Genomic DNA, 18,221 nt, shown 5'->3' on the forward strand with positions numbered 1-18,221 from the left:
CCAGTCCTCCGGCACTGTGCCACTTTGCCAGCACTTGTTGAACAGGGTCATCAATTCTTCCACCTGGGCTTGGTTGCCGTGTTTCAGGATCTCTGCTGGTATTTCGTCTAAGCCAGTCGCTTTGTTGTTCTTGATGCTCTTGATCGCAATCTTCACTTCCTCGATGATTCTGCCAGTGTTGACTCATGTTGGGCATCCTCCGCCTCAAAATTGTACGTCGTGGCGGGCTCTGGCTGGTTAAAGGTCTCTTGGAAGTGTTCGGCCCATCTTTTGTTTTGCTCTTCTTGAGTGATCAGGAGCATCCCATTTTTGTCCTTGACCGGGACGTTTGCATTAGTCCTCGATCCAGTAAACTCATTTACGATGCGGTATATGTCTTAGAGTCATTCCGATCTGCTTCTTCCTGAGTTTTGGCACCTTTTCGTTCTAGCCATTCTTTCTTGTCTTTCCAACAGCTTTTCTTCACTAGCTGATCTAACTCCGTATCGTTGGGTTCCCTCCCCTCTGGCTTGTTCGGTTTTTGGCCTGCTCTCTTTTGAGCTTCACGATTTTTTCTCTCATCGATCAGTTTCCATTTTCTTCCTTGGATCCACTGTTCGCTTCTCTTTCCTCTGCGTCTTCTGATAGTGTTTTTGGTGGACTCCACGGTGGCGTCCCTGTGGCCAGTCCAGAGGTCTTCGACGTCTTCCATTTCTCCAAGGACGGCAAAACGATTTTGCAGTTCTAAAGTGAAGGCGTTGACAACGGTTGGGTCCTTGAACTTCTCAATTGCGAGTGGTTTCTTTGGTGCGGGCTGTCTTTGGTTCCAAAGTTTGAGTTTGACTTCCGCTCTGACTAGGTGGTGGTCAGATCCAACATCCACTCTTCGATAGGCCCTTGCGTCATGCAAAGCAGACCTCCATTTTTGGCTGATGCAGATAAAATCAATTTCATTGAATGTACGCCCATCCGGGGATCACCATCTCTTCTTGTGGATCTCTCGGTGCTGGAAGTATGTATTTCCAACGCACAGCCCATTTTGCTCGCAGAAGGATACTAATCGTTCGCCGTTGTCACTGAGATGCGTTGAAGATGCATGTGGTCCAACCACTGTCTCCAATTCTAATCGGTTGCCACCCAGCTGGGCATTGAAGTCTTGCATTTTAAGGTCGTGATTCGGGATGTCATTAACGACGTCTTGCAGCTGATTGTAGAAATTGTCCTTGAAAGCAACTTCCGTATTGTCCATTGGCGCATAGACTTGCACAATGGTTGTCTTGGTGTGTACCAATCTGAAACAAGCTGTGATGATGCAGTCGTTAACAGGTTTCCAACCAATGAGTGCTCTCACAGCTTCTTTGCTCAATACAAGCCCCACTCCATGTTCATGTCGATCTTCGTGACACGAGTTCAAGATCGTCTTGCCATCGCTGATAATTTGGCCGCTCTCTATCCACTTCATTTCACTCATTCCGAGGATGTAGAGCCGATAATCGTCAAACTCCTTCAAAAGTTGAGCCAGCCGTCCGGTTTGATATAACGTGCGAACCTTCCATGTCCCAAATCTTGTGATGGTTTTGGTGGAGAATAATGCTTCCATCGGGCGCTGGATGCCGTTTTCGGTTTCTTCCATCACCGTCATCCCGTTTGAAGTAGAATTCCCGCCACATTGCCAAAAAACTTCTGCTCTCGTTTGTCATTTCTGTAGCGGTAGGGTTTTTTTTACAGGGTTGCTAGCCTGACGCCCAACCCTCCTCCTTTCTCATCCAGGCTTGGGACCGTTCATGGCGGAGTTGGGGTGGGCGAATGACCTAAATAAATATTTTAACAGGTTTGATCAAACACCCACCCCTCCCCCAGCATTGTCCCCTCTGCTGCAATCTCCCTCATCTTCAGGGAGTGCCTGTCTTTCATCTCAGGACTTCACACCTCTCAGCTCCCAGCCATCACACCCACCCACGGTTTCTGTGGACTCCAACTTACACTCCCCTCCCCCCAAATCCACTCTTTCTATCTCAGCACTTCGAGTGAGAAGCGAGCTTCGCCAGATCAAGGTGCGGAAGGCTGCAAGTTCAGATGGCATCAGCTCCAGGCTCCTGAGGTGCTGCGCAGATGAACTGTGTGGCATCCTAGGATATCTGTTCAACCTGAGCCTGTCACTGGGGAAAGTACCACATCGTGGTACCGATACCAAAGGCCTCCCATCCCAAGGACCTCAGCAGCTACAGGCTGGTAGCCCTGACATCACATCTGATGAAGACCCTTGAGAGATTGGTTCTAAACCATCTGCGCCCCCTGGTGAGGTCTTCATTGGATCTGCTGCAGTTTGCTTACCAGCCTGGCATCGGGATGGAGGACGCCATCATCTACCTCCTGCACCGAGCTCTGACTCACCTGGAGAAGCCTGGAAGCACTGTGAGGATCATTGTCTTGGATTTCTCCTGTGCTTTCAACACCATCCAGGCACGACTTCTGAGGGACAAGCTGGAGCTATCAGGAGGGTCACCACATGTCCCAGTGGATACTGGACTGCCTCACAGGACGCCCACAGTATGTGAGGACACAGGGCTGTGTCTCTGATACGCTGGTCTGCAGTACGGGGGGCCCACAGGGAACTGTACTGGCACCGTTCCTCTTCCCCCTCTACACTGCAGACTTCTCCATCAACTCCCCACAATGCCACCCACAGAAGTTCTCTGACGACTCTGCCATAGTCGACCTAATCACAGGTGAGGATGACTCAGAGTACAGACAGTGGACTCTGGACTTTTTGGACTGGTGCCATGCAGTTGGTTGTGGACTTCCGCAGACACAGATCCACCACACTAACACCGGTGAACATCCAGGGAGTGGAAATTCAGACAGTAGACTCTTATAGGTATCTGGGTGTTCACCTGAATATTAAACTGGACTGGAGCCTGATGCTCTTTACAGGAAGGGATCAGAGCAGACTCTACCTGCTGAGCTGGCTGAGGTTATTTTGAGACCAGGGAGCACTTCTAAAGACTTCCTCCCTTCCTCCCTGCAGCTATCAGACTGTACAATCAAAACTGCTCCCAACAAATATAGATGTTTACATCATGATGTAAATATGTAAAAATTATGTTTCTGTTCTGTATCCTGTTCTGTTTGTATATGTGTGTTTATGTTGCTGATACAATCAAATTTCCCCTTGTGGGATAATTAAAGGATTATTCTATTCGATTATTCTATTCTATTCTATTCAAACCTATGGGCAATTTAGTGTTTCCAATTAACCCATTAGAGCCGGTCGGAGCGGGCACGCTCTGTTTTGCGTAACTATTTTTAAATCCTGGTAGCTCTGCAACCACGTAAGCTAGTGCAATAATTTTTTTTGCATATGAAACCGGAGGAGTTGTACTTACACCTTATGCCATCAGCTTGTCCTAAGTCACAGTTTCCTTCCACATATAGCTTTGCAAAAACTGCATAAAAAGCACTTGCAGCAACAAAAACATAATATTCCAGAAACACGCTTTGCCGATCCGATCAGCTGTTCATAACATTTCCTACGTTGGAATAGACGTCAGTGCGAACTTTTGCATGTCCACCATTACCTGCCCGAAACCGGAAGTGACGTTATTTTCACAGAAATGTAGTTTTTTTTTACCATCAGGGCCTCAGGGCCTATACTGGTCTTTTTAAAAGTTATCTTTGACTTTATGACTTTCTGTGTCTTTTCTGGGATGCTTAGGACTCATATTGCACTGCTGGAAATAGTTTATTTTGATGCATATGCTGCTTTTTTGCAAATTTGCAGTATAATATTTATTTTCATTTTTCCTGCAGTATATAAAAATTGGTGTATTTCAAAAATAAAACTATGAAGACACTCAAAATAAATTTCCTGTGGTAGGAAACTATTTTGTGCAACTTTTTTGTATTTACAGTTTTGAGGGATAAGCCTCTTAAATTTCTCTAACTAGAAATATATGTTAAAAAAGCAAAAACGATTTTCAATTTTTTTGTAGTTTATTGCACTTTTTTGCAATTTATGTAATTACTATGCACTTAATGAATACATATTATTAAAATCTGGGCTATAATTGTTGTATTGATGTATAGCAACTTGAAATGCTCCCAAAAATGGCACTACAGCATGTAAAAATATAATATAAGCTCTGGCGGACTTGGTTCTATGGTAGGTCTTAAAGGGTTAACCTAACCCCACTAACTGCACATCTTTGGACTGTGAGGAAACCGGAGTACCCTGAGAGAACCCACGGAAACACGGGGAGAACATGCAAACTCCACAAAGAAAGACCCCGGTCTAATGGTACAATTGAACTCAGGACCTTATTTCTGTGAGGCAGCAGTGCTACCAACGTGCCACCCCATACATTTAAATATAAAACTAAATGATACAGGCCTGTATATTGTGGAGGATAGACATGTTTTATTGCCCTGAGCTGTGTCTGGCAGGCAGAGCGTCTCCACAAATCTGATGCTTCTGATTTGAAGAAAATGAGCTGAGGGAGACACCCGGTGGACAAACACAGACATAACAAGAAGAAAAACTAAAGTGCAGAGGGGAAATTCTTGCTGGAATGAATTTGCATGCGTCAGAAAAACACACAGCACACACTCTAACAGTCCATTATTTGTACTGAAGGAGACACGTGAAGAAACCCAATCACACAACAATGAAGTGAACACATTTATAGCCAGTGTTCAAGATGATGGATAGAAATGAAAATCATGGAGCATTTATGCATTTATAGGTCTGTGTCTTACAGCAGAAGCAGCATTTCCATGAACTCACTGGCCTTTTCTACTGAACGCTCTCTTCTTCATCACCTCATCTGCATCTTGTGACTGCTGCTGAGCTCCAACCCTTTTAACCTCCTGGAGATGATTCAAGATTCAAAGCGTTTACTGTCATGTGTGCAACGAAAAAGCATCTCTCTGTACAATTAAATTATTTCTCTGCTGTCCACACGCAGATGCCGGTTAATATGTACAAATAGATAAAATACAAATAGCATGAATGTATAAATGGAGACAAAAATTGAAGTATTAAATAGATTTATGATCTACAAGTTTAATATGCTGCTTTGATATGTAAGATGAACTGATGTGCAAAAATTATTATTACTGTTAAAATAGGTCAGCTGTTCAAGAGTCTGTTAGCAGTGGGGAAGAAGGAGTTGTTGAGTCTGGATGTTCTGGATTTCACACTTCTGAACCTCCGTCCCGAGGGCAGAAGTGTGAACAGTCCGTGTTGGTGGTGTGTGGGGTCTTTGAGGATGGAGGCAGCTCTCCTCTGGACTCTGCGATGGTAGATGTTCTGCAGAGAGGGCAGCATGGTCCTGGTTATCTTCTCCGCAGTTGTTATCACTCTCTGCAGGTGTTTGCCATCCCGAGCAGTAATGCTGCCATACCATGCAGTGATGCAGCTGCTCAGTATGCTCTCCTCAATGCAGCTGTAGAACCTCCTGAGGATCTTGCCTGACATACCAAATTTCCTCAGCCTCCTCAGGAAATACAGCCTTCTGCCCAGCTGTATGGTGTTCAGTGTCCAGGTGAGGTCCTCAGAGATGTAGACGCTCAGGTATCTGGGTGATCTGAGGGTTCTGGAAGGTCCAGGAGGTCTGGATGGTCTCGAAATGAGTGTAGAATCGATTGAGGTCATCTAGCAGACTGCCTGCAGAGCTGATGGTGCTGATGGCGGACCTGTACTCTGTAATGTGCTGTAAGCCTTGTCACATCCACCTGGGGTCAGCAGAAGAGTAGAAGCCATCCAGTTTCTCTCTGTACTGCCTCTTAGCCGCTGTAATAGCTTTCCTCAGTCCATACTTCGCAGCTTTGTACTCCGTTATTGCCTGATCTAAATGCAAGAGACCGAGTATGCAGCATGTGTCGTACCTGACTGTTGATCCAGGGCTTCTGGTTGGGGAACTTTCTGACATGTGTGGTGGGCACAATATTTTCAACAGAGGTGCTGATGTAATGATTCATATTCACTGAAATTTCACTCATGACACAGAAACTGTTCAGCTATTCCCTATTAGTCTATTTATTAGGAACTTCTGTTGATTTTATATGTAAAGTATTTTTCATTGAACGTCACCGCACGCACTCTGTTTATTTGCACACTTCTCACAATTTCTTTCTTAAATCATTATTTGCACATTCTTTTTCTTTTACTGCAAATTTAAAATCTGTAAATTTGGTCAATTCTTTATTGTTGTTTAATGGTCGGGCATTGCACAGCACTAAGCATTTCACCACATGTGTATGGTTGTGTGTGGGACAAACAAAATTTTGAATTTGAATTCTGTGAGTTTCTCTTGATTGTATATATTTCTCCTGTTTGTTATTTATTCGTGTTGTCGTCATATTAATATTTTATTCCTGCACAGCTTGTGTGGAGCACTCATAATTTTGTTGTACATGTACAATGATAATAAAGGGCTATTCTATTCTATTCTGTTTTGAATAGTATAATAGCTGAACTAACTGAACCTGAAGCACAAAAACATTAGGTCGGCTCTGCAACAATAATGAGGTGTGCTAACTAGGGGTGGGGGTAAAAATCAATACAGCATAGCATCACAATATTTTGTTTGGTAATAATGTATCGATACAGGGACAGCAGACATTGATATTTCATTATAAAAAATTCCATTGCAACAAATGGTACGGTTGAGCTTTTTCTCTAGTGAGGTCAGCAGAGGTTAGGTCACCATGTGGGAAAGTTGATCAAATAAAGATGGAGACAGAGAAAGAAATCAGGAAAGCACCATCTGTGTTTAAATCAAACATCTGGACACATTTTGGATTTTTTTAACAAGGATGGGACAAATGAGTTGGATATGACACACGGGATTTGCAAGGTGTCTCGTATCAAAAAAAAAGTATTCTGGTAATACTACGAACATGCGGGCCCATCTTACGCACCACCATCCAAAAATAACATTAACTGAGGACGGCAAAGCTTTCTCCCACTTCAGAGTGAGCTTAAAAAAAATAACACAATCTATCATGTACTTCATCAGCAAAGACCTACGTCCTTACAACATTGTGGAAAATGAGGGTTTTTCTTACATGCTCAAGATGCTGGAACCCAGGTATGTGATACCATCACGTTTTTTCACCGACACAGCCGTTATCCAATCTCTACATAGACGTGAAGCGTAAAGTTGAGGAAAGTTTGAGTGCAACACAAAAGGTTGCATTAACTTGCGATGCATGGACCTCACGGGCTGTGGATTCATATGTAACTATAACAGCTCATTATCTCACAGTGGACTGGTGACTGCTGTACATCTCCAAACTCGAACATCACATGAAAGTCACACTGGAGCGAACATTGCCAACCTCCTGCAAAATGCAGCACAGGAATGGGAAACATCTGGTGGTTCTCACCAACAATGATTCTAATATGACAATCGCCACTCAGCTAGCAGGATACATGCATGTGAAACTTTTTCACCCATATGCTCAATCTGGCATCACAACGAGCCTTAAATGTGCCTGCAGTAGCCAGGGTTTTTGGGAGAGTGTGGAGCATAACTGGCTTTTTCAATAGTAGCACAGTGGCAACCCAAGCTCTGGAGCAAAAATAGAAAAGACCAATGTCTGCACAAGATGGAACAGTGCTTATGACATGCTCCAGCGTTTCCTTGAATAGCAACCTGCCATTTACGCAGCGCTGCTGTCTCCCGTTTTGAGAAAGCGTAGCACTGATATCTTTACACTAAATGAGAGAGATATTGGCAACGCTGAAGAAATTGTCTGGGTCTTGAAGTCAATGCAAGTCGTGACCACTGTGATGTCTGAGGAAAAGATTCCTACTCTGTCTCTCGTAGCACCGCTGCTAGCACAGCTGTTGCATGACACCCAGGACAACATTTGTGACATAGCGCTGGTCAGAAACATCAAGCAAAGTATCAGTCAAGATCTTAAGAAGAGATATGCCAGCACAGTCGAGAGGAACACCCGCTACACAGCATCAGTCCTCGATCCACGCTTTAAAACCCTGCCATTCTTGTCACCATTCTTTGTCAGTTTGGTAATGTTCTATTTAACAATTAAATACATTCATTATAATTTATTAAAGAAAAACAACATATTACTGCATAATAAAAGATCTAACATATTTATTTTCTCCCTCTCTCTGTATGTGTGTGGGTTTTCTACAGGAAGAAAAGAAGCAGCAGTCCATCTCTGAGCCAGAAGCCCCTGAACATCATGAGGAACCTGACGGCACTGAACAGAATCCCAGACCACCTCTCATACCAGCTAAGATGAGGAAGTCCTGTGGGCTAACAGACTTCCTTGGTCAGACTTGTGGTGATTTTGGAGCCCCACCAAAATCATTATCTGCCACAACTGAGGAGGTGAAAAGATACCAGGAGGTCACGCAACTGGCACTCACAGAAGACCCACTAAGCTGGTGGAAATCCCATGAGCAAGTCTATCCTTTCCTGGCCACACTGGCAAAAAGATGCCTTTGTTTCCCAAGTACTCCTATCTCAGCTGAACGAGTCTTCTCGACCGCTGGAGACATCGTCACAGCAAAACGGAGCACTCTGACCTTAGACCATGTTGATTAGCTCCTTTTTCTGAGCAAGAATGCTGATATTCCTGCACAGTCCAAATGTGTTTAACTGTTTTTAAGGAAGCAACAAACAGGACAGTTTACTTATTTTAATTTAAAACAACATGTTTTATTTTATTTCAATGTAAAACCTTTTTTATTTAATGTAAAACAATATTTTGTTTTACATTATATTATATTCTTCAGGTGCTAAAGGGGCTGCACAGTGTTTACAAAGGTCATTGTTAGCAATAGCTAAAATTGTACAGTTGTCCCCAGATGGTTGCATTCAGTTAAGTTGGACTAGACTGTAATACAAACATTTCAGTTTGTCGGCAATGAAACTGAAATGAGAGAAAGACTGAGTGTGACACTTTGTTTTAAGATAAAATGAATGTAAGTTTACCTTTATGAACACAGTCTGTCGTAGAAAAATGTGATAAATCACAAAATATTGTATTGCAATACTCAGAATATCACAAAACATTAAAAAATTGCAATAATATGGTGAGTGAATATGTGAGTTAAGTCTTGTGATAATATCATATCTGGTGATTGGGGTGTCTGGTGATTCCCACTATTAGTGCTAACTCAGTATTTCAACTTTAGCAATGTTGAGTAAACTAAAAAAAGCAAATTACAACTAAAAGTTTTGCAATGAGACTTTTTTTTTTTTTTTACACTGTGTGTGAACGGGGGCGATCGTGGCTCAAGAGTTGGGCGTTCGCCTTGTAATCGGAAGGTTGCCGGTTCGAGCCCCGGCTTGGACAGTCTCTGTCGTTGTGTCCTTGGGCAAGACACTTCACCCGTTGCCTACTGGTGGTGGTCAGAGGGCCCGGTGGCGCCAGTGTCCGGCAGCCTCGCCTCTGTCAGTGCGCCCCAGGGTGGCTGTGGCTACAATGTAGCTTGCCATCACCAGTGTGTGAATGTGTGTGTGAATGGGTGGATGACTGGATATGTAAAGCGCTTTGGGGTCCTTAGGGACTAGTAAAGCGCTATATAAATACAGGCCATTTTATTTACCATTTAACTTCAGCTTTCAGCAGTTCGGCTCTTCGCAGGTGAATGGTTCAGAGTATTTCAGTATTTTCCCAACTATTTTAACACTTCCAAGTAATCCAACTTAAATGTTCAGCTTTCAGCATTTCCTCTGCATTTTCTTAGGAAATGTGTTCTCTGGTTTGTTTATCGTTTGTTTAACATCCTCTGGTTTTCCACCTCTATGTTGGATCCTGTCACAGGGTGAGAGCATTCAGCTTTGCAGTTTCTACATTTTCATCACTTCAAATGGTGACACATTTGAAATGTTGACACATGACTCAGTCTGTATCCTGGAGCCTGCGTGAATGAAAGAATGGACACCAGAGCATAACAGCCACAGCATGAACTCAGGAGGGGTCAAAGGTTATAAAACAGGATTGTCGGAGACAAAAGGAGACCATTTACACTCAACACCTGAGACCATCTTTGAGCAGAGATCCAGGTTACCATCTCCTTCCATAACATGTGACTCGAGGTCCAGAAATCACTATGACGACCAGCCGCTGATCTGAGCTTTTCATCATCTGAACATACAGTGAAAATATTCTGATCATTTCCAGCTCTGTGTTTGAACTCTTTCAGTTTACTAGACCAACTGAATGATTCACTGCACAAAACAATGCTTCTTTTTCTTTTACTGGGCCTCTGCGCATTTCATATATTCACATCCATTCATTTGGTGAGAAATCTGATGACACCATACCAGTTTGTTTAGATGTGTGAAAACAGATGATCAACACTTTTCTCTTGGCTGCCAGATCTCATATACAGCACATAAATATGTTTCTCTCTCAGACTTGAATGAGCATGCCCAGCCATACGGAGGGAGTCTTTTGGGGGCTGCAGTGGGAGTCTGCCAGGCCAGGACTGTGTGGGACCGCCCCGAGTACAGCTCAGGACAATGTGGTAAAGAACAGAGTTTTTGCATGTGTTGTTCAGCACTGCAGACATTTATGAAACTGTGTAATAATCTGGGATGTTGTGGTATCTGCAGTTTCTTTTTCTCTCCTTTTCTGAGCTCAGGTTGGGTTCTGCTCACTCTGGGGCGGAGTCAGTTTCCAGCGCTGGTCAATGGACACCTGCACTCCAAGTGGTAATCAAGCCACTGCGTCTCAGTTGTTTTTTTTTTAGCTCCTCTGCATTAACCCTGTTTTCCCCTTGTTTCCAGTGCACCAGTCTCTTTACCTGGTTTCTCCAGCGCTCGTGTCTGGAGGCTCACCACCTCCCTACTCACTCCATTCTCTCTCTGTTACATGGCACCTCTGTATCCAGCATCCTTTAGCAGATCTACTAGGAGGCGGATCCCAACGTGATTAACATAGGTGAAGCTTTGGGAATATCTGGAAGTTTATTTTTCCCCTTTCAGTGAAAACTGGACATTTCTTTAAAAAAAAAAAGAGAGAATAAATGGGAAACATTATCTTAATGTTCCAAAGAAACTATCATAAAATAATGTGCTGTGTGTGATTAACCCAGATCCAGGAGACTGAATTCATTGGGTGAGATATTCTGTGTCAGACTGGTCTTGTTATGGTTGTTGTTTCTTACAAACAGAGGAGTCATAACAACACCATTTATATCAATAAGAATTTATTTGCAAATGTATAACAAACAGTACAAGTGCATTATTCCTTTACAGTACTATTCCTGCACCCTATGTTTCCACAGGACACACATTAATGAATTTCACGTGGAAAAATACAGCTTTTCACATTAACTAGTTAATACTTGCTTCAGTTGTTTGTCTCAAATTTAACTTGGCACTCACCCACGTTGTGTGGCTAATAGTCATTGCTTCAAGGTGCTGAACTTCACTGGCATTCAAAGGTCTCTGGCTGCTACAAAGCTAGTTTTCTCTTTCTTAAAGTGGGCATGAAACACATAAAAAGGCAAATTTACATTGTGGATCCCTGCTGTCAAAAACTGACAAAGATGAATTTAGGAAATAAGTGTTTAAAGCTATGAAATGGAAAGTCCAGCTGTTAGCTGTAATGTTCAGGTTTGTAAAGCACTTTATAAATGAGGACTGTGTGGAGGAGAGTCTGAGTGACTCAAACAACACTCTAGCTTTTCCTCGCCAAGCCAATAACATCAACAATGTACACAAAGACACATTTGTGCCCTTTCACAACTATTTATAGTGTGTAATCTTTATCAGCTGTAGTCAGTCTTTCCTGAGTAACGCGAACGTAAAATATAATTATGTAGTTACAGGGTGAGTCTGGCATATTTCTGACATAAAACACAATTACACGCATTAACTTTGAACCTTTGATGCTAAAAGCTAACTCACCAGGATAATACATTCAACTGTCGAATACCCGTTGTTGTGTTGTCAGTAAAAATAAAAAACTCCACACAACATCTCACTGGCAAAGTTTTCCTGCTACACGTGTCGGATCTGCCTGCTTTAAAGTAGAAACGGAAGGAGTGCAGAAGGAAAATGAAAGCACCTGTGGTGCTGAATAGCTTATTTTGTATTTAATTTACCACTTTACGACAATAATGACAATAATAATTATGATGATAGTTAAGCTTTACCACCATGATAATTAAAACTCTAATCCAAAGTAATGCAACAATAATTTAACTGTCGCTCTCCCACACCCACAGTGGGTTGGAGTGTGTTAGTTTGTGACTGAGAACTTTAAAACTCACTGTGTTTCTGTACATCACTGTTGCATAGTGTCAGTGTGATAGACGGCTGTGGTTCTCATAAATCCCACACTGCCTTCCAGGACTGTCGGGATCTCCACACTGTCTTAAGTATTATTGTGCAGCAGATTTGCTGCTTGAATGACACACAGAACAAACAAAACAAACTCGTCACAAATGCGTGCTCAATCATCCAGGTAAGGAAATCCTAAAAAGTTGATATTGTTTATCTGGGGATAATGTTTTCAGAGACTGAAGATGTCAGACTTGGATGAGTAACAAAACGTTTCTCCTTTTGAAAACGCTACATTCATATGAACAGAATCAAGTTTTTGGGATACTTGTCACAAACTTCGACGTAGTCTTAATCTGTTAAATTAAAGAAAAGCACAGAGAGGCAGGAGAACTAAAACTCCCTGACTAAGAATCAAGCAGGTCCTTCGTGAGCTCTCTCACTGTGGACTTAAAATAAATTTCTCTGGCTGAGGAGGATCAGCAGCTGCTAGAAAAATAACAAACAAAAATTTGTTTTGACTTGAACCTGATGTTGGTTTCGATTTACACTAGTGGTGCAACGGATCAAAAATCTCACGGTTCGGATCGGCTCACGGTTTTAAGTCATGGATCGGATCAATTTTCTGATCAGCAAAAAAAGAAAAAAGACAAAAATTTAACATTTACTTATTGAAGTATTTTTTGCCTGTTAAAAACATTCAACTCAAGTCTCATTCCACGCAATTATAAAAAAATTAATTATGGTTTAATGTAGGGCAGCTTTGTATCTACCACTCTATTCAATTCAATTTTATTTATAAAGCACCAAATCACAACAACAGTCGCCTCAAGGCGCTTCATATTGTAAGGTAGACCCTACAATAATACATACCGCTCATTATATGTGATATAATGTGATATAATGAGCTGCCACGGTCACGTAGCTTTCCGTTGCCCTGGAGCTCCACCCATTTGTAGTAGTTAGGGCAACAGAAGATGCCTGGGACAGTTCAGCCATAACTTAAATCTTTTCCTGCTCATACATGCTTGGAACAATCTTGCCACTAAAGTGGACGCGAAGGGGATATCATAGCATGGCTTAAGCACGTTCATCATAGTTTAAACCTCTTGTTTTGCACACCTCCCGTCTGCAGCTAAACACCCCAGTAGCTTTTGTAATAGCTTTAGCCCGGACGGATTGGGCAGCAAAAGGCTGCTTAAATACCGCAAACTCCTCTGCTCCGCTACTTGGACCACTAGCGCTGGCCATAACTATCGCTTGACAGACTGGCCACGTGCACCATACACATACTTTTTCTTTCTTTTTCAAATCTTCGGATCACGTGCGTGCCGAACCGTGGAGTGGGATCGGTTCGGATTACGGATCAACCGTGATCCGTTGCACCACTAATTTACACTATATCATATTTCATTTTGAAAAATCAAAGTCATAACAAAGAAAGCAGTTATCAGCTGCAAAACTCATTAATGTTCAACTACACAAACTGCAGCACAGCTATAAAAAAAAGGGAAGTCTCCTAACTTTAGAGACACAGAGTGAAGAAAAACCCGCAGAGAAGCAGCAACACTCTGATCCTGCCTTGACTTGTTGCTTTTGATGCCTCTGGTTTTCTCTCAGGTTTAGTACTGACCTTTAGCCCTGCAGAGACACCAAATAAATCTCAGTCATTTACAAAAACAACAATAAAGAAATCAGAATAAGTTTTACAAAAAGATTTCCAGTTATCCATGAAAGCTGTTTCACTCAAAATTTAAAAAAAAAAGATACTGAATAAACTCACCAGTGACGCTGAGTTGACATTCCTGGAGGTTGTTTCCATAATCTGTCTCCACTTCACATCTGTACCGACCCGAGTCATCAGTCCTGAGTCTGGACAGCTGCAGTCTGATTCGTCCTTCTCTGAGGGCGTCTTTGTCACTCTGGACTCGTCCTGAAAACTTTTCATCCTGAGACTCTGACACCTCAACACCTTCATGAACATGATACAGGACTGAATCTTTATGAGCATTTATCAGGTAACAGATGATGAAAATGTAGATCCAGGATCTGTCAGGTTTGGTGGTGAACGTCCACTCCAGTGTGATGTTGTGGTTCTCCTCTGCCTGATAGCAGGTCTGTGTCACATTGACTACAAATGATCCTGTTGAGGAGACAGAGAGGGAAAGAGAGGAGCAGACACACTGAGAACTGGAACAAATCTGTTGTTGAGCTTTATTTGGAGTTCATAAAGTGAAGCTGTAAACTAACCAGAGACACACGAGGTGAGGATGATGAGCAGCAGGATCCTGCAGGTCATCTTCTCCCTGTGAGAGGAGACAGAGGTGAAGAGTCATCAACACATGAGGTCAAAGGTCAGTCAGTACAGCTAGAAGAAGGAAAATCTACAGTCTGACTTCATTCACTCATTACAACATGTGATCCTCTTTATGATCCTGATTATTACACTGACTGACCAAAACTACATGAACTACAACCTCTGCAATTAAAGCAACAAGAAAAAAAACCTGCACTTTAATTTACTCTGAAAATATTTCCACATTTTAAAGTAAAGGCATCAAGTTGAAAGTGAAAGTTGTCCTGGCAAAGTCTAATCTTAAAAGTAGAAATGTTGTCCACTTGTCTTTACCTTAAAAATGTAAATAAAGCTGGATTGAATGGATTGTTGTCTCCTCAATCCAAACTGGCAGCTGGTTCTATTAATAATAAAATTACGGTTTCATAAGCTATTGTGATTTAGGTTTTTTTTATTTGTTTTTGTTTTGTTTTTTTGCCAGGCGTTAACTATAGTGTAAAAATGAACAGAGAGTGGCGTTAAGTGCAGTGTTAATATGAAGGCTTGAGTTGAGCGTTTTCACCATTGTCATTCAGAACAGAGGAGAAGCGTCTGTCTGTGAATTCTTCGCTTCTTTAACTCAAAGTGTTTCAGGAAGTATGAGCATTTATAACCCGAACTGACAGACAAATAGAAGCACGTGGTGTTTCTTCCGGATTTGAACATGCATGTACTTTTCCCCTCACGGCGCTAAACTGAGCTGAGTTGGAAAGTACCCTGCAGGCACACTTCCAGGATATCCCAGTGTCTGTAGACTTTGCACAGCTCTGTGAAATGCATCATCATTATTATTATATTAATATTATAATGATGCTCTTTTTCTAAAGCACGAGACAAAAAGCATATTTTACTCAATATAAAAATGGCCAACACGTTCTCACTCCCAAATTGACGCTACGCTTTCGCGTTCCCGAGGAACGCCGCGGGACGTGACAAATCGTCGGGATGTTACGCTCCGGGAGTGAGAACGAGCAACACCCGATGCCCGGCAGCGCAAGGCTCGTAAACAGGTCGCTGATGTAATAACTGAACCGTCCTTCCTTCTTTTTCTTCCCCACCAATTCATCACGCACACATCTAAAAAACACGACGAACAAAATGATTTCACGAAGGTGACTCGAGTTATTATACATTTCAGAGAAGCTGGATTTAAACTGAACTTTAAACGTTTTTAATTTCATTCATTTTTTTAAGCTAAATTCGCAGTTTAGAGGATGCCGGTGGACTGCAGATTGTCACTATTTGACGTGTAAACTATGCCCCGCTGCTTTTTAAGGGAGGTGTTTTTTCTATGAACACAAATACGCAATAACAACAACAGCGACGTGTCACATTACCTTCTAGCACATGTTAAAGGGTGAAGAGAGGAAAGATGTCCTGGGTGTCCGGGTAGCAGAGGTCTAGAGGCAGATCCGCCCTCAGATCAGCCAATCATCAAACGTTTTTGTTTGTTTTTTTCCAGATTTTAAAACTTTACCGGATGGTCTCACGCTAGACCGAACAGCAGTACTTGTCTAAAAGGCTGAATACTATAAACTATCTAAACATGCTTCATTCATGGAGTTACTCTTTAAATTAAATTATACTGATATGAGACAGTGAAGGTAACTGCTTTTAAAGGTTGTAGTTATCTTACATCACATACCTGCATATGTGTCGCAGTCGTTTCTTCATGAGGGACCCCTCCCACCACATCCATTCCAGTACTAACTCCAGCTAAGTTACAAACACGACCTTCTTTGGTCATTGAAGATTGAGCACACCAAAATAAAATGATCCTGATTGCGCTGTTAACAGTTCATTTTGAAGCTGTTCATTTACAGACAGCTGAAAAGTAAAACTCTGATGATTATCCAGCATTTTATCCCTCTGACTTCTGATGTTTTTCCAAGAGTGTGTCATTACAATGAGGTAAGCGAGTGCGACGTTTGTGACAACAGCTGTGTGCAGATCAAAAATGGATAATATATCGAGTGCGGGAGAGAGTATGACCGTGCAGCGTTTAAGGCGAGGAAGTACTGACCTTACTTTAAGTTTGATTCCATAAAAAGTGACAAAAACATTAGCGTCTGCTGTACAGTGCATGGGAAGAAAACTTCTTTTTACAACGAAAAAAAACCCTAAACTTCAGAGCAAGCACCCACGGAATGGGAAATTCACAGAGAAATGAATAAAGTTAAAAGATTCAAACTAATAAAATAAGTTTTAAAAAGAGGCTTTTTTTCCCATTTGGTTACATTTTATATGATGGATTAGGCAGAAATTAGAATTGGGCTGAAAGATCGATCGCTTTATCGCCTATTCAGGCTGTAAATCATGTTTTTAAAAAGTTACTAAGTAACTAATTACTTTTGAAAATAAGCAATCAGTAAAGTAACGGGATTACTTTTTGGGGGAAGTAATCAGTAATGATTACTTTTTTCAAGTAACTTGACCAACACTGGTGGGCACAGCAGAATGTTGTGCCCATAGTGTGGGCAGTATGAATAGAAAGGGTTTTTTTAAATGTTGTTTTTGTCTTACATTCAGGGGAGAGATTTTAGAGAATTATGTGTGGTAACCATGTGAGACAAAATGGGACAACTCTCCATTCAATAGGCTTTTTTCGTTAAATAACTTGCATTTTTAATATCATGTTTTTTCTTGCTTGAAAATCAAACCTTCCCTTTTAGTAAACATGCAGGTTTTTTTCTCCCCTGATTGATACATCACCCCTCCCTTCCTCCTCTGTCAACTCTTGTCTGGTGGAATCATTCAGTGAGTTGTAACCAGCAGCCTTTTCCTCGTTGAAGTCTTTCACACTGCCGCAGAGAGTCACTTTGTTTTTCAGTCGATCATTAAATTATTAATTTGTAGTGATGGGTAGATGAAGCCTCGTGAAGCGTTTCAGCACATTCCCCAAACTGTATTTATACTGTGTCGACACAGTGTTGTTTTGCTCCATACTGACACCTGCTGGACCTTAAATATCATTGCAGGCAACTTACTTGAGACTCATAACAGACACTGATTCAATGACCTAGTCATACTTGTATACACTGTATACCCCATCCGGGAGGGGGCTCAGAGTAGAGCAGCTGCTGCTCCACATCGAAAGGAGCCAGCTGAGGTGGTTCGGGCATCTGACAAGGATGCCCCCTGGGCGCCTCCTGGGTGAGGTGTTCCAGGCATGTCCCACCGGGAGGAGGCCCCGGGGAAGACCCAGGACACGCTGGAGAGATTATATCTCTCGGCTGGCCTGGGAACGCCTTGGTATTCCCCCGGATAAGCTGGAGGAGGTGGCTGGGGAGAGGGAGGTCTGGGCCTCTTTGCTTAGGCTGCTGCCCCCGCGACCCGGCCCCGGACAAAGCGGATGAAGATGGATGGATGGATGGATGGTATTGTACTTTCCATGGAATCATTTTATATCTTTGACATTTCAAATATTGTAGACATCTTTAAAATTTATTGTGAATGACATTAAGTGGAAATTAAAATGAAAGTATTGTGAATGTAATATTACCCATTTAAATGTAACTGACTCAGAGTTTATACAGTTTTTACACTGTTTTTGCATTCAGTCTATTGCGTTTTTTGACACCATTTCCCCAGCTTTGGAAAACACACGACACAGGGCACAGATGAAGCTGGGGTAC

General features: G+C 42.2%; 1 protein-coding gene and 1 pseudogene across 1 annotated transcript; both read right to left on the minus strand.

Moving 5' to 3' along the window:
• Nucleotides 1-358: 358 nt before the first annotated feature.
• LOC113017506 (protein CFDP2-like) lies at nucleotides 359-1,621 on the minus strand (annotated as a pseudogene).
• Nucleotides 1,622-11,156: 9,535 nt separating this feature from the next.
• LOC145425510 (uncharacterized) lies at nucleotides 11,157-15,970 on the minus strand. The gene is made up of 4 exons (XM_080298617.1): nucleotides 15,924-15,970; nucleotides 14,502-14,557; nucleotides 14,035-14,394; nucleotides 11,157-13,892 (listed from the first exon to the last, which is right to left on the minus strand). The coding sequence occupies exons 2-4, from the start codon at nucleotides 14,548-14,550 to the stop codon at nucleotides 13,777-13,779; spliced, it is 525 nt and encodes a 174-aa protein (XP_080154743.1). The 5' UTR covers nucleotides 14,551-14,557; nucleotides 15,924-15,970; the 3' UTR covers nucleotides 11,157-13,776.
• Between the last annotated feature and the right edge of the window lie 2,251 nt (nucleotides 15,971-18,221).

Source organism: Astatotilapia calliptera, chromosome 3 (genome assembly GCF_964374335.1).
Source record: "Astatotilapia calliptera chromosome 3, fAstCal68.1, whole genome shotgun sequence".
In the NCBI taxonomy this organism is placed as follows: Eukaryota; Metazoa; Chordata; class Actinopteri; order Cichliformes; family Cichlidae; genus Astatotilapia; species Astatotilapia calliptera.